Source organism: Cryptomeria japonica, chromosome 5 (genome assembly GCF_030272615.1).
Source record: "Cryptomeria japonica chromosome 5, Sugi_1.0, whole genome shotgun sequence".
NCBI lineage: Eukaryota > Viridiplantae > Streptophyta > Pinopsida > Cupressales > Cupressaceae > Cryptomeria > Cryptomeria japonica.
Window position 1 is genome coordinate 542,594,774 of NC_081409.1, and position 17,083 is coordinate 542,611,856.

At 36.5% G+C, this 17,083-nt stretch overlaps 1 protein-coding gene across 2 annotated transcripts in view; it reads left to right on the forward strand.

Annotated features, from left to right (window-relative positions):
- The window catches only part of LOC131034562 (DExH-box ATP-dependent RNA helicase DExH8), a 279,913-nt gene that overhangs the window by 235,818 nt on the left and 27,012 nt on the right, over window positions 1-17,083 (forward strand). Inside the window, exons 10-13 of one of the 2 annotated variants that reach the window (XM_057966082.2) lie at window positions 8,807-8,963; window positions 9,044-9,312; window positions 9,491-9,676; window positions 9,848-10,399. In XM_057966082.2, the coding sequence (XP_057822065.2) occupies window positions 8,807-8,963; window positions 9,044-9,312; window positions 9,491-9,676; window positions 9,848-10,399 (1,164 nt within the window). The remainder of the gene's footprint in view (window positions 1-8,806; window positions 8,964-9,043; window positions 9,313-9,490; window positions 9,677-9,847; window positions 10,400-17,083) is intronic. The other variant, XM_057966083.2, reaches the window with a different exon arrangement.

Sequence of the window (17,083 nt, forward strand, 5' to 3'; positions counted from 1 at the left end):
CAACCCGGTATGTTGCGATGAAGACTTAAAAGTGTCAAAGCAACATCAAGATCGATTGCAACTATCTTTCCTTCTTCAAATGGGAAAAACTATAACCCTTGCACTTCACAATTTTGTGACAGGAAGATGGGAAATAAATGGGGATGCTTGAAACTTGGCTTTTGACCAATTTCGGATCTTGGGGAATGTTTTACAAGTATACAAGTGGGGAAGGACAACGTGCAATCGTACTTTTGAAACCTGAATGCAAGTATACTTGCAAAAAAGGAAAATGAATAAGTGGGTGAAAAATGAGATTTTGACATGTGAGAAATGGCAGGAATGGTATGTATGGATAAAGGGAATGAGTATAAATGAAAATGGAAGGATTTTGGGAAGATCACTTTCAAGAAAATGGGAAGAACTTTTCAACTTGTAATCCGGTTTAAAAAACCCGATTTTGAAAGAATGAGTATTTTCCAACTTAGAAATTTGGAATTTCACCAAAAGATGGCTAAAATTTTCCAGCCAAAGGGGTAGGTTAATTATTTTCATCTTACTTGCAATCGGGTTTTGAAATCTCGAATGCAAGTAAAGAGGGAAAATAGAGAAAGACAATGCAATTCACGAATTGCTTTGCTAAGGGGAAAATCTCTCTCACAAAACCGTTTTAGGCAAGAACTATAAAAAATAACACATAAACAACTAGAAAGATCAAACAAGAAAAGAAAATAAACAATGCAAGAAAGAAAAAGAAAGAAAAATCGAAAGAAATTCTTACCTTCCTTGACCAAGATGCCTCTTCAAGAGATGAAACAATCTTTGAAAGGAAGAATCAACCTCTTAAATAGAAAATGACACCAAACCCTTGCCATGTTTTTTGCAAACTCGGATTTGAAGAATAAACAGCAAAAACGTGTTTCAAAATGGAAGTAGAAAGGGTCAAATCTTTATGGAGATACCACGTAGGAGAGACCCAAAGCCAAACGCCCAAAGATGGAGTGAAATCGTGGCATCAAAACCCCCAAAACGTGGCACGTGAAAAATGGCTTTGAAGAGGTAAAACACAGTAAATGAAGTATGAAACGGCTACCAGATCTATTGCAACGTGTTCACAAACTCACAAAATCCGCCATGAAACCATATCGCCTCCTTGATCCATGTATCTCTCCACAAAAATTGGGAAGAGTTTGTGGAAAAATCGGTTTAGGAGAGGAAAAATGTTTGGTCGGGTTCTTAGCAAGGAATAACAAGTTAAAAAAAAATGCCTTCAATCACATGTAATCGGATTTAAAAAACCCTTTAACAAGTTTAAAATGCCTCACTTTCATTCCTAAGGCAAATCGGGTTTATGAGAGAGAACAAGTCACAATAACTTGTAAGGGGAAAATAAAATCCCCTTGACAAGTTTTGGTTACTTAACTTCAAAAAGTACTTGTAATGGGGAAATAAAATTCCCTTTACAAGTGACTTTAAAAAAAGGACTATAAAACATGTAATAGGGAAATAAAATCCCTATTACAACTAAAATCACTTAAATAGGAAATTTATAAAAGAATTACAAGTTCATTTAACTTTATAATTTTAAAATTAACTTGTAATATATCCAAAAAGTTCCTATCATGACTTAAAAAGCCAAAAAGCATCAAGGGGGAAATAAAAGGCAAGTTACAAGTTCTTTTTACATAAAGTGAACTTGTAACTAACTAAAAATTTCCCTACAAAGACTAAAACAAAGGAAAACATAAAACTTGCAACTTAAGGAAAATTTCCCCCTGTAGTCAGAGAGAAAAAACCCAAAATTGAAGGAAAAACATAGCAAACGAAACTAGAATGCGATGAAATTTGAAACATGGTTTGCGGATGGACTGAGGATTAGTCCAGTCCAAGGGTAAGGCAAAATTCTGCCTCGGGAAGCATGCCATAGAGCAAATTTTTCATTTTTTCACAATTTTTATATGTCATGGTCCATCATTTTTGAAAACAAAAATGAGGACAACAAAAATGAGGACAACACTATGCAACATAGAATAAAATACTAAGTATTATATCCCCTCTTGAACAAAATATCTGCTTATGCTAAACTTCGTGATCATAGGAGGTGACTCCAAGGTTCCAAATGTCAGGTCTTGACGTGCACTTGGATAGACTGTGTGTATGATGTGATATTGCTAGAATCATAAGGGGACTTACGTTGAATGTTGAATGCTGCTAGAATGTGGAAATTTACTTGACTTGAAAAAATAGCAAAAGCATAAAGGGTTAAGAAACTTAATTTGATCCTAAGAATGCAAGAGCAATGGACAATCTTTTGTGAAACTCAACTAGACTTTTCTTTGTCATGCAAAGCAACAACTTCACAAAGTTTAGTGCCATCTCCTAAGGTAAGCATATGATGTGCAAATCACTACCATAGACATAGACACCATCAAGACGATGCATATCAATGAAGAAGCAGCAATTGCAATTAAGCTTGGTTAAATGAGTTCAGTTGACTACGCAAGATACTTCACAATCAATGAAATACTAGTAGTATGAATATATGAGCTTCACCATCAATCATGCACAAAAATCTTTCATCCATCTAATTAACATCATCTAACATGAGGATTCAACAAGAAACCGTGCAAATATGTAGAAGAAACAACACATTCCACCATATCTTCAATGAAAAGGATGTTTATTTACAAACTTGGCAACAATTTCTACCTTATCCTCCTCTACTTCTAATTGCTATTTAACTATCGACTATTGTCTGCTACTAAACTATTAATCTTTACAAATGAAGAAGTGGAGCCTTTTATAGTGCTCTCATTACAACGAGTGGCCAGGATCAAATCCACATCAATGGCCAAGATTGAAAGATAGAAACCCTTATTAGGGTTTGTTACACCCATTATAAAGCATTTAATGCTAGACTAGTGATAAAATTACAATTTGTGGGACACATGTCCTTCCTTGACTAATTGACCAATGAATGACGAGGGTAGTTGCATCGAACTTTGTGCCCACATGTGGTAGTTATCCTCCTTGTTGGATGAGTCAGATGCATTGAACTTGGATGCCTCAACTTGGAGTGATGTGTAAAGATGAGTTGGTAATGACTAGGCGCCACCTCAACTAGTTGATCTTTGCAACTCATCACAAAGGTAGGTTATTGCTGCATATTTCTTGATACTCAACATTATCAAGCTCCTGCAATGATGATGGAGGAAATGAGATGAAGGTATGAGATATTTCCAAATTGCATCATCCTTGGGGATGAGTCTTTCTAGATTTGATTCTCTTTTGGAACTATCTCGTTGATTTATTGGCAACGATTCTTGGATTTCTAGAGGAAATTCAAGAATGTGAAATTTTTTGTCTTTTAGCATGTGCACTCTCATGCTGAATTAGGTGCTTTCTTGAACTTAGAACACCTCCTTTCATTCAGCAACACTCTTGATGGTGTTAATAATTGCATATGCGCGAGATGAGGTTATGATGCCTCTAGCAAGGTTACACTGTTCCTTGTCTTTGCTTTGAGCATGTTGATGTTGATGTGTGAGCCCTGTTGTGACCTTTTCACACATCACCCTGTTGAGAATGGTGACCCTCCCTTTTTTCCTACTTTCTAGGGTTTTTGTTAGAGCCTTGTGACCTTCTGGCATCGGTATTGCCAAGTTTTGTCAGTTTTGAGTGGTTTGAGTTTTGAAGTCATGGGTCAATTTGTGGAAGCTAAGGTTAGAACAGAGTCTAGACACCATCAATGTGCCTAGAAAGCCCGGAGGATAAAGATTGCAATTGATTTGAGTAGATTTGGATAACTTTCTATTTTTAGAAAGTTTGCTTTTTGCTTTTTCCTAGTTTTTAGGAAGTTTTGTTTTTGGCTTTTTAAGAACAATCCCCGAAATGGCTATTTTTAGAAAGTTTTCCCTATTTTTTAGGGACGCTTGCTTTTTCTATTTTTGGAAAGGGGATCTAGGGTTTGCCTTGTTGGTTTTGAGTTACACTAGAAACGATCGACAAATTCCTCCGAAATTCAAGTTTTGTTCGAAAAGCCAAATTCCTAGATTTTAGGGATTCGAGGGATGAATGAATGAATAATATTTTTAGTCACGTCCACGAGGCCAAGCAGCCTATGTGACCCACAGATAGCCAGTGATGAAACTTGTATATCCAAAACCCAATACCTATACTTCCTTTTCTTTCTGCATCTTGGATCTTCTACTATGTAACTTGACCAAAAAATCTGCAACCCTTATTATCTTCTCTTCTTCGGACAAGTGACCCAAGCTGTTCCCTTTTAATGTCTCAATATAATTGATCTAGATGTCCTTGTAAGCTGAACATTCCATGATGTAAGGCCATTCTGTCTCAACCGCTTCTTGAGTGCAATATCTACACCTTCTATCTGCCCACTCCTCTTTAGGTATCATCCATCTTACAGTCTCACATCTAAGTAGGTGCGAACTTGTTCTTATCTGAGCGATTAGTATTTTTGCTTTCCATTTTATTTCCATTCCTATGTAGGTCTTTTGCATGTGGTCATATGTAGAGTTAGAAATGTTTGACATAGTATTCCTTTTTCCTCCCAAGTGGCCCTTTCCACATGCTTTCTTTGAACTTTCCTTGCACATACTTTTTTATTTCCCCATTGTTATTTGGACATTCACTTATGCTAATACCCCACTTGCTCATCCATTTAACATTTTGTTTCATCCACGTGCTCTTTCTTCTATCTAATTTTTCACTAGTTGCCATTTTTGGCCAGTGATGGGTCTTGATGTTATCTAATCTTCTTCAAATTTCAAGGCAATCTGAGAAGAATTGTTCAAGATATGAGGATTTTAAGTTTTGATCTCATGGTGCACAAGTTTCTCTAAGTCCGCCTAGTAGTGGAGTTCAATGGGTCTAATATTTGGCAAAGTCCGCCCAAGCTAAGAAGAATGACATGTTGTGAGGACATGAACTCAACAAAGTCCGCCTAATTTGCAAGGTGATGGTCAAACATCTCTCCAAGTCCGCCTTGACTTGGTCACATGAAGAGCAAACTCCGCCCTTGATCAAAGTAGAAGTGCACAAGGCAGGGAAAGTCCGCCTAGCAATGGAATTCATTGGGTCAAGACTTAAGCAAAGCCCGCCCTGAATGGGTCTCATAATGTGCAAAGTCCACCCTCTTAAGGAAGAGAACTCATCAAAGTCCACCCAACATCGTATGTAAGGGGACATAAAGCAAGCAAAGTCCGCCCTAAGGAAGAGAGCATCACATAAGGAAGGTGCCTAACATCAAGCAAGTCCACCCTACTTCCTTGCAAATGAAACAAACTTAACCAAGTCCGCCCAAGTTTGGAGAATGAAATCAATGAAGTCCGCCCTCATAAGATACTTGCTAAATTGGGAGAAAAAGAAGATGATGTCAGCAAGATTTATCTTCCAAGTTCGAACTGAGACAGATTTAGAAGGTTTCTGAAAGAAAAGGATTGAAGATCAAGTTCGAGCTATAACTTAAAATTGATTTAGAAACTTTCATTTTTGAACTAAGATTGGGAGTTCGAACTAGATAAGAGATGACAGTTCAACTAAAGATCAAATTAGAAGATTCGAAGGACTGAGGACTAAATAGAAACAAATTTTTGGAAGATTTCTGAGTTTCTAATTAAGAATTCGAGTTCTAATACAAATACCTTCTTCATTCTTTCATTTCTTCATTTGAAGTTCGAACTTTCAAGAGCAAGTTGAGAGTGTTTAAGAGAGATTTTGTGCAGGTGAAGGACCTTTTGAAGAGTTTTGCAGGTTGGAAGTGATTTCAAAGGAGATTTCAAGTATAAGTCTGAGATTTTCAACAATATTTCACGAGTTCACACACAGATTTTGGAAGAACCTTGACTATTTGAAGGACAAATTCTATGATTTTCTGAGATAGACCTCTGAGTTTTACCTTCAAGCAGCTTCTTTTCCTTTCTTCCTCATTCTTTCGAAGGTGAAAATAAATCTTATAGGCAGATTATTGGGTTTCTTACTTGATTCTTTTCAAAGTTTTCAAAGAGAAAGAACAAATTCAACTAATTTCCCTTCTTTTCTTTCTCATTTTCTGCCCTATAAGCAAGTTAGAATGAAATTAATTGAATCTTCTTGGATTTAGTTTGCTCTCAGATTCTGATTTTTTAATTAAAATCAGACCTTCAAATTCCTAAGTTTGTTTATTTTTAGGAGTTTTTCTTGAGATTTTTAGAATATCCAAGTGTTGAAAAACCCATTTTAAGGCTAAGTATTGGAGAAAGAGTGAAAATCATGATATACTTAGCTGCCAAACTCCAAAATCACACCTAAAATGCAGATCCTAACTTGAATTTATTCATTTCTTTTGCAGATTTGGATGACCTCGGAGGTTGGAACATCACGCAAGGTTAGGATGAAGTTCCAAGTTGACAAATATTCCCCTCCGGAATAAAAAATGAACTCCAAATGGAAACAAGTGGGAGATACAAACTTAGGACACATCAACCTTCGAGAGTTCAAAAAGAGGATGCACGACATGGATACTCAATTATCCACAGCAATTGCACGGAGAATGATGTGCAATGGGATAGTGTAGGCCGCTGGTTTCATTCCAGCAATGCAATGTACTGAATTGATAGTAGATTGTTTCAAGCATTATGACCCCAAAAACAGAGAAATAATAGCACCCGATGGAAGGATTCTCGCAAATATTGGAGAAGTGGCAATCAAGAAGGCTTTCACAACACAGTCTATATGACCAGGGATGAAGCAACCCAGCTATACAATGACAATGTAGAAGAATATGAGGCTAATATCAACCATTCATGGTTGGAGAAACCTAGGAAAGGTGTTTCTAAGATACCTAAGATCCTTGTGCGGTCATATTTCAAAGAAGATTACGGAGACCTCATCGTTTTACTAAACAGAGTCATGGGTAGCCAGCAGGGTGCTCCCTTCGAGCCATGGATGTACTATTTTATCCATGAGGTAACTGTTGGCGTTAAGATGATAAACTGGGCTAGAATCATCAGTGATAATTTGGATGATCAGTTGAGAAACTTGGAGAAGAATAGAACATTTTATATAAGTTCCTATTTGATCTATTCTTTAGCCAGGACATATAGATATAGAGGCCTTGTGTGCAGAGGAGCTATTGGAAATAAGGAGAACCAATTCGCTGTCTATGATTGTTATCCACAACTGCACTTGGAGGAGAAATTCCATTTGAAAAGAGTTAATGATGCATTCCTAATGCATATCACGAGAACCCTTTAAGGAGGTCTTCATGAACGGCTCTCTCAAGAGTCAAAAGATTTTATCAGCAGGTTTGGGTATTGGTATATCCAATATTCCAGGTCAACCTACTTAAGGATCCAGGGATTCTCCGGACAGCCGTATAGACTACCCATGTTTCTTACAAACAGAATGGTAGTACTTGAAGTAGTAAGACAGAGTATGTAATTTCTGATCTTAAAATTATCGATCTTGATTTGTTGTCATCAAAATCCTATTGGGGTGAACTTGACCCTGATTTACCATTGTTAATTGAAGGCAAATGGCCACACAGTTTGCCCAATCTCTCCCTGATTACTTGGTATATGAATTCACACTTGAGCTCCTCTCCATAATTATCTTGTAGCCCTTCCCAAAGATGGTGAGCTTCCTTGGCTTGTCATTACCTATTCTGCTGGTGCGGAGTCTGCTAACATCCTCCAACACATTGTCCATGCTTTTAGTGTGATTCAATGAGTAGATAGTCTCTAAACTAGAATGATCATTCCTTGACTTTTAAAATTGAGTAGACAGACTTTATTTCCACTTCCATTGATTGGCTCTGCCTGAATCACCAAGTGTAATTGCTACATCAAAAGATATCATTAGTCACTAAGGCGTAGATTCATTGGTGGCTCCTTCAGGAACACTTTGTTAATAAAAGGATTTGGACGTAGTCGCTTCATTGGCACTTTCAACTCATTTACACAAAATAGGGATTTGAATCGTTCAAAGTCAAACATTAAAAAGGGCTCTGCTCACTGCTTCCTTGTATGTATTAGGAAAGTACCATCTTCAATTTCTTCCCATACTTGAAAATAAAACTTGTAAAGACCACCTCAATGGAAGCTATTGTATTGATATTTTTGCAAGAGTTTACAGTTCTATGCTCTATTTTTGTGTTAAATCACTAATGTTATAAATTTTTTCATCATTACTTTTGTCCCTTGTCAACTTGGATTCTTTTCAAAATCCCTTCAGGGCTGATAACACATCTTGAAATGACAAGGAAAAGGCTTTATAAGTTTATTGTAGTGAGCCTCTTGGATTTGTCCTTGTTTCACTCGTCCAAGTAATTTGAAATGATCAGAAAGTAGCTTTATTGTGACAAGTCTCCTGGATAGTGTCCCTGTTTCAATTCCTCAAATAATTTATACCATGAACCTAAAACTGAATGAGGGGCTTCCTAATGGATTTAGGGCTTCAAAAACATGATGGTTGTTACCAACTCTGCACCAATGAATCATAATATTTATATTTCTTATCATTTTATTATTCATTACATTATGACTCTGAACATATTTACTTTGAGATCTAATCATGGATGTATAAAATTTATAACAAGTTATTCTAAAAAATAATAATCAAAAATAGAAAATATAAAGACAGTCACAAATTGAAGGCTAATGAGGATATCCCACATCCATTCCGTGACTGTTAGAACTTACAAGAACTTACAATATTTGTCAGAATTTCCATTATCTTTGTGCTCTTAGAACATATTTCTTCATTTTCATTTAACATGGTCTCAAACTGAACCATAAATCTATAATGTCTATTGAAAATTTTGAAGGACAAGCATCGATTGGAACGGCTGAAGGAAGTGGCTGGGAATCGAAATTCTACAAGAAAGGCACATGGTTTTGCTTCACTTACTTCTAAGCTGGAGCAAGAATGGTCTTCATTCCACCATCTGGTGCAATCAGCATTACATTCTGCTGCTGAAACATGTATGCAGAAATTCTCTAATCTCTTAGCTCTAAAATATTGGTTTTCTTTTTGGTGTAACTTTCTGTCTTCTATTTATCAGATGAAGTTGTGATGGGAATAATGCATCGCTTCAGACCCAACTTCCTCTACCTTTTGAATGGACCTCCTGATTACTACAACGAATATGAGTTCCAACATACATGTATCTTAGCTCCTGGCAAAATAGAAGGAAACCTGAGTACATTTTCTGTTGACCCTGAGACGGCTGGTGATATGTGCATAGATGTCTGTGTTGCAGAACCATATGTTGATTCGGAATATTTTAGTTCTCATCAAGTGCGAGATGAGCTTACGACACTTATTAAAGAGGTCAGCAATGCCGATTATTTTTTAATGTAATATATGACTGCTGGTTGCACTATGAAGCAGATTCTTTGTCTAAATTGAAGTTATATGAATTATTGTGCAGTGACGATGTCTACTTTCAAGTTTCATGAGATATTGCCTTAATATCTGATTTTAATTCATTGTTCGTAATTTTTCATAGATAAGAGCCCAGTGTACACAACCAAATTCTGCCAATACTGAAGAAGCTTATGGCTGCCAACCGACATCTGCTACTCCAGTCTGCAAATTCTTTGTTAAGGGAATGTGTAATAGGGGAGATAACTGTTTGTTTTCACATTCCTATTATGCCAAACCAGAAATATGCAAAAAGTATTTGACCTTAGAGGTACGGCTCTAGGCTCGCCATGATATGGTCTGCGATACTTTATGATGTCTGTTCATATTTAAGCATTTTCTCAGTGAACGAAAATTGCTCATATTTATTATGACCTAGGGATTTTTTAATATTCTATTGTTTTGCATTTTGAGAAGATGCATATTAAATTTTTGTGAGTAGGGTTGCCGCTATGGAGATGCATGCTGGTTTTCTCATGATGTTCAGGCGTCAGAAGTTCCAGAATATAGGGAGCATGTTGAGTTCGAAGATGAAATACCTTCTGCAACATCACTTTTGAACCTGTTGCCTGAAACTGGAGAAGATAATCAGAAGTACATCCTTGTATTTGGGGAGTCCCCGTTTTGCTTTGCATTAAGTCTTGCATTGCACTATGATCCAAGTAAAATTGTTGTCATTACAATGGACTCCAAATTGGAAGCCATTAAAAATTCTCTCATGTGTACACAAACAAATGAGTTGTATGACATGGGAGCTCAAATCATATGGGATATTCATCCTTTTCAGTTTATAAAAGATGCTAGCATACCTTGGAGTGAACTGAAATGTATTTTATGGACATTGACACATTTTGGCAAGGACACAGAATTGGAAACACAGATAAACCTTCTGAAATCATTCTTTGAGTTTTTGGCCATTAAACTTCTTGCACAGGTTCTCTGCAATGTTCAGGTAATTTTGACAATGGAGAACAGCAAATATGCACAATTTCAGGTATGGCTCAAGTTTCATGTTCTCTGCACCATGTAAGAAATGTATTGTAACATAAAGTTGGAAATGCCTTTTCTGTTGCAATCAACATTGGTTATATTTTGAAATGGTTATTCAGGTACCTTTTATGTTAAAAATTTTTTGATAAGCTGGTTTTTGAACAATAAGTTTTCAGGATATTTTCCTAATTATGGGTGAAAGAAAAAGAGAGAGAATATTTACACAAATGATCATAATTTTTTAGCAACTAATCATTAACATTGATATCTAGGGTGGATGGGATGGGCACTCTAATGTGAAAACCTTGACGTATTAATAGGAAAGGATTTGGTAGGTGTGGTGGTGAAGATTGCAGATCCTCAAGCAAAAGGAAAGGCTGTAGAGGTTGAGAAGGGTAGAAGAACGTGTGGACAAAAGTTTTGCTGCATAAGCTTATTGATGGATTGAAGGTCAATGCAGGTGTCAAGCACAAGGAATCTCTTATTGCTGGTCATCAAGGGAGCTCCATTTTAAGGTTTTCATATACTATAGTTGCAGAAGTTTGTAAAAGAAGGATTGGTGTTTCAAAGGTAGATAGATGGTGAGGGGTATTAGTGAAAATGGTCACACAAGCAGAGAAGATACTACTAGTGGATTTGGATTGAGAAGTTGGAAAGAAAGCTGTGTGCTATGAAGAACTGTTGGTAATTTGTTAATTCCAAAACTTCAGGCTGAGTTTGCAAGTGCTGAATCAATAGGCTGAACATGTTTGGAAGAAAATGCTTCTCTATATGTGAAACCTTGGTACTGTTGTGACCTTATTCACACATCGCCCCATCGCAGATGGGGACCCCTTGTTTTCGCTTTTTTTTTAAGGTTTTGTCCTAGCTTTGCATTTTCATAAATCTTCATTTTGAGAGAGTTAAGAATTAGAATTTTGAGGTCATTCTGGGTAAATTGAGAATTTATGCTTAGAATTGAATTTGAATTCCGCCAAAGTGCTTAGAAGGTCCGAAGGACGAGGATTGCAATTGCTTTGAGTCATTTCTAACAACCTACTATTTTTAGAAATTTTTGCTTTTTTTGCTTTTTTTGAAAGTGACATGGGTTTTGTTCCTCGAATCATTCTATTACTATCCATTTTGTCGGAATTTGAAAGATTTTGTTTCTAAATGTAAGAAGAAAGAGTTTGAAAATTTTTGCTTTTTCCTGAGATTAGGGTTTCAATCCTCATGCCAAATTATTCCTACCCAAGTTCTCAGATTTTGAAAATTATGTCTTTAAGGGAAAAAAGAAAAATGCAAACCCTAATTAGGGTTTTGTTCCAAAAGATCAGCCATATTATCAACACCCATGTTCTCAGATTTAAAAAATGAGGTTTCTAAGAGAAACCCTAATTAGGGTTTTTGTTCCAGGTGAACCAGTAAGGTATGAACATGGCATGAATACTGTTGATCAAGTTCAAGGTTAAGCAACTGGGAGTGGTACATTAAAAATTTCGCCCAAGTTGAAGAAAAAATGGCAGATAAGTTTGACAAGGCTCAAGGTTAGGCAAGCGGAATGGCAGACGATTAGTTAAAATCGTCCAAGGATGTCAAGCATGGAAGATGATTAAGCATAATCAATGTCTGCCAAGGTATAGGAGAATTGTCTAGTAAATTGTCCGACAAATATTAAACTCCTATCGAGGGTTAACTAATCCATGGCAAGAGTTGCTCAAACTCCTGCCTAGGGTTAAGCTTATTCATACACAAGAATGTCTGACAATCTTCTAAGTGCACCTCATGTCCAAGCTAAAATTGTCCGACAGAAGACAAACTTCTACCAAGGGTCAACTAACTCATGGCAAAAGTTAACAAATTCCTATGTATGGTCAAGCTTGGATCAAAGAAGAAATGGCTAAGTGTATGCAACTTTCACCATGTCCAACACCCTCCAAAGTCTGCCTTGTCCTAGGGTTGACAAAGTCCGCCTTGATGAAGCATGGCACAAGGAATATAAAATTCGCTCAAGAAGACATGTCAAGCATTCTTTAAGGTTTGCCTAAGGTTGACAAAGTCAGCCTAGGGAGAAGAAAGTGTAAAGTGTGTGGCACAAGCAAATAATAAAATATGTCCAAATTCTTTCCAAGTGCGCCTAGACAAGAAGGCCTTCATAGTTGGCAATGAAAGATGCCATGGCTTTTCAAAGGGGGTGAAGTTGGCAAATGTGATGACTTGGCATTTAAAACAATTAAAGTCAAGTGACATGTCAAGATCATATTCTAGAAAGAAAATAAACTTCTAGAATAAAGCTAATAAAACTTTTTAAAACATAATGGAAGCCTCCAAGGAGAAGTTCGAACTTCTTAGAAGAAGAATAAAGCATTAGAACTTTCTAAATTTGCAAACTCCCTTCTAGAAGAAATTAATGAAGAGTTCGAACTTCCTAAAGGAACACTTAAAGCAATAAAACTTTCTTAAAATTACTTCCTTGTGTGCCAAGCAAAAGGTTAAGATAAAGCTTCCAGAAGTCTCCAAAAAAACTATAAGACAAGGTTTTATTTCATTAAATACTTCATTATTTGCCTATCAAAGAAAGTTCAAACTTTGAGAAGATATGATAAAGCTTCTAGAAGCCATCAAAGAAGCTATAAAAGAAGGTTTCATCCCATTAACACTTCTTTCTTCAAAGAAAGATTGAATTCTTCCTAAAATTCGCCAAAGGAGCAGCTCCAAAGTTCAATCACGTTATTAAATTTGCAGCAAGACCAAGGGTTTGAAAGAGGCATTCAAGAAGTGCAGCATATCCTCCAAATTCGCCATTAACAACAGATTGAATGTTTGATGATAAGACAATAAAGCTCTTCATATCTTATCATATTCAGAAAAGTTCACCATTGTTCATCCTTGAATCTGCTTAAGGAGAGAAAGATCAATCAAATCTGCACTTCACCTTGTCCAGAAGACCAAATCTGCCCTTGATGAGAAAACAAGACAAATTTGGAAGAAGATACATATCTAAAACTCATCCAAGATCATCATATGCTGAAGATAAATCCTTTGACAGATTCCTTGATGATTTTCCAAGTATAAAATGAACTTGCCTAAGGAAGAGTAAACTCTGGCCTGTCTAGAAGAAAGAAATATGAATTCACATATTCAAGGGTTTGAAAGCTAAATAAAATTGTCAAACTGCTACAATCCCAATTTGCCATGATTAGCAAAGTTGAAGATAGCAGATTGAAGCTTTAAAAGCCATCCAAATCTGCCTTGGAAAGGAAAGATTACTCAAGTTTGATCCACATGACCTTCCAAGCATAATACGAACCTGTCCATAGCATGTAAATTCCACCAAGAAAGAAGGCATTCAAGTTGGAAGTTTGTCTCACAAAACATGGCTTAACATATTGGACAAATGAAGCATTACACAAAAATGAAATAAAAGATATGACAAGAAGAAAGAGAAACTGTCTGATCCATCTTGAAATTCACCATGGACAGCAAACACAATATCAAAAACAACTCCCAAAATTCGCTTAGTACAAGAAGGATGGTTCATGACAAAAGGACGTATGATTGTCCAAGCTCACCAAGAGATGATAGATGAAGATTCACCTAAAAATAACTGTCCAAAAGTTCTTCCAAGAACCGATCCAAGACAATCCAAGACATGAATTGGCAAGACAAACAAGATTCAAGTTCGCCTAAGGGAAAAGAAAGTCAAAACAAATTGAAAGATGATTGTCCAATTGACATGAAACATGCCAAGACATAGGATGTGCAAATTGAAATAAATTCCTTCCAAAATTACAAACCCAAAGGCATGAAGAATTGTCCAAACCCTTGGAAGTCAATTATACACTGACACATTGATTCATCCAGGCAGAAATGGAACATGTGAAGATACCTAGCCAAAGACTTAAAATTGAGAATAAATTTGCCATGCCAGAAAGATGAAATTCTGATCATAATTCACGAAATATTTTTGATTCTCAACACTTAGAAAATTTTGTCAAAATTCAAAATTTCTAGAAAGTTCTAGAAGATTCCTAGATAAAATCAAATTTTTGAGAGAAGAAATAAAACTTTCAATTTTGGAAAGATTAATACAAAAAAAAAAAACAATAAAAATTATTTAAAAAAACAAAACAATAAAACAAATCAAAAACTTCTAAATTTAAGAACCCTAAACTCTATATATTTTCAACCAATTCACTTTCACAATTCACTATTCAGGTTGAGAGATTCTTCTAAGTGTTTAGGGCCTAGAAATTAATCACTTTTCTCTGATTTTAAGACAGATTTTCAGAATCAGAGGTAAATTTCAGTTATAAAGGAAGAATCAAAAACTCAATTTGACTGAATTTCCTCATCTTTCTGTCTTATTTTTCATTAATTTCTTGAGCAAACCCTTCAAAGACTTGATCTTTAACAGGCTGAAAGTAAAAATGTTCAGAAAAGAATTTAAAATCAGAATTAAATTCTGAAAATAACATGGAGTTTTCACGTGTTTTTACCGGTAGCAATGAAGTTCGCCAGCAAGGGAGCGCAGTTGAAGTCCAAACTCAAGTCCAAGTGGAAGAACATCACTGACACAGATTTCGAGCATGTTGATATGGAAGAATTTAAGAAAAGAATGTATGGACATGGACACATTCCTACACCTATTGCTCGCAGGATGACGCAAAATGGAATTGTCTAGGTGGCTGGATTCCCACTAGCCAAAGAGTGTGTTGAGCTGATTGTCGAATGTGCCTTGCACTATAAAGCACAATCTAGAGAAATCATTGCACCAAATTGAAGGGTCCTAGCTAATCTTTTAGAATTGTCTATCCAAGAGACATTTGGTATACCAAAGCATAGTAAAACCACCTACAAGACTAAAGGACAAGTCCAAAGGGTCTATGATAGTCAGTCTGAATTTTGTGTTGCGAATGTAAACAAGTCTTGGCTTGAGAAGAAAAGATCTCAAGGGAAAGTGCCAAAGTATTTGTTGCGTCCATTCTTTAAGGAAGAGTATGGTGATATAATCCTACTGTTGAATAGAGTAATGGGCAGCCCTAAGGGTCAACTATTAGAGACATGGATGCATTATTTCATGGATGAAATCACTTCAGGAACCAAGTTATTCAACTGGTCTTGCATAATCAGTGATAACCTTAGTTGATGAACTTGGAAAGGACAAAGACATTCCACATGAGTTCGTACATAATTTATCTGGTGGTTGCAACTTATAGATATTCAGGACTGATTTGCAATGGCATAGTAGGAGGTGGTGAGAATGAATTCTGGTCATATAATTGTTATCCTCAGTTGCAGGTCAAGGAGAAAAGTTTTTGAGCCCATGACGCATTCCTAATGTACATAACAAGAACACTGCAAGGACGTACTCATAACAGATTTTCTCATGAATCTAAAAGTTTGATCAACCGATATGGATCCTGGTTTATCCAGTTTCCGAAGTTCACTTATATCAGAATCCAAGGTTTCGCTGGCCATCCCTATCGATTGCCAATCTACCCAACCAATAGGATGGTCCTATTGGAAGTTCTCAGACAATTGGAGACATATCAGAGTTTCAAAAGAGTAAGGCAGAAGGCAACCATATCTTTTCCATTCTTCATTGGGAATATGGAAGAATCTTGTTCAACTATGCAGGCAATTGAGAGTGCCAGGCTTGAGACGCAGTTGTATTCTTTTACCTTCTACCAATCCAGAACCAATTATGATCCTAACAATAACTTAAGATCAACAAAGGAGGAAAGATTCAGATATAAAGTAGATATAGAAGATTTTTGGGCAAATGCTGCTGATGAGTATGAAACCAGGAAAAGGTTATATTCCAGGCTATCTGTAAATTTCATCAAAAAAACTCGACCTTTTCTCGTACTAGATTAGTTAGAAGATAATGGAGAGCATACTCAACCTGGTTTTGATGAGCATGCACCTCTTCCTCCTATCAAGTGGTCAGAACCAGATCATGCAAACCTAACCACCCTAATGCAGCCAGTCATGAAATATACTAGGTGGTGGGTATATCAACAGTGTCACAGGCTGAAATAGAAGAATATAACTTTGACTTATAGTCTAATGGGAGTAGTAGAAGGATATTATTCAAATGAAGAAGCAACACAAAATGTCAGACCAAGCGAGAATGCCAAAAGGAAGGGGAAGGCAGTTGAGAATGAAGAACCTGCTCAGAAGAAGCAGAGGATAGAACCATCTCGTTCCGCCACATCAAGGAATGAGAAATACATATTTAATATTGATGAGTCATTGGCTGAAATAGAAATTCCTTCTTTAGTTCATGATGACAATGCAGAATCAGTCCATCAGGAAGATGAAGAGCCACCATCTCCTATTGGCACATAAATGCTAGAATCAGAGCATGACACAGATATTGAAGAGGAAGAGTTTCAAGAAGGGATGATTTCTGCTCTTCGGGGGATTGCACGTGACATAGAAACAAAGGATGACCAAGAGGTAGAAGGCATCGAGCAACCCACCGTTCTAGAATGGCTGAAGGAGAGATTGAAGATGAATACATCAGTAGTAGAAGAACATGGCAAATTTCTTGGCCAGGTTAGAACAAACTGCTGTGAAGAATCTAACCAAAAGATTTTCTACCATCCAGAGAGATGAGACAAGTAACCGCATAGTGCATATAGCTGTGCCTAAGGTGAACAAAGCAAAAGGAGACATTGCTTCTCATGAGTTTGAGATCACC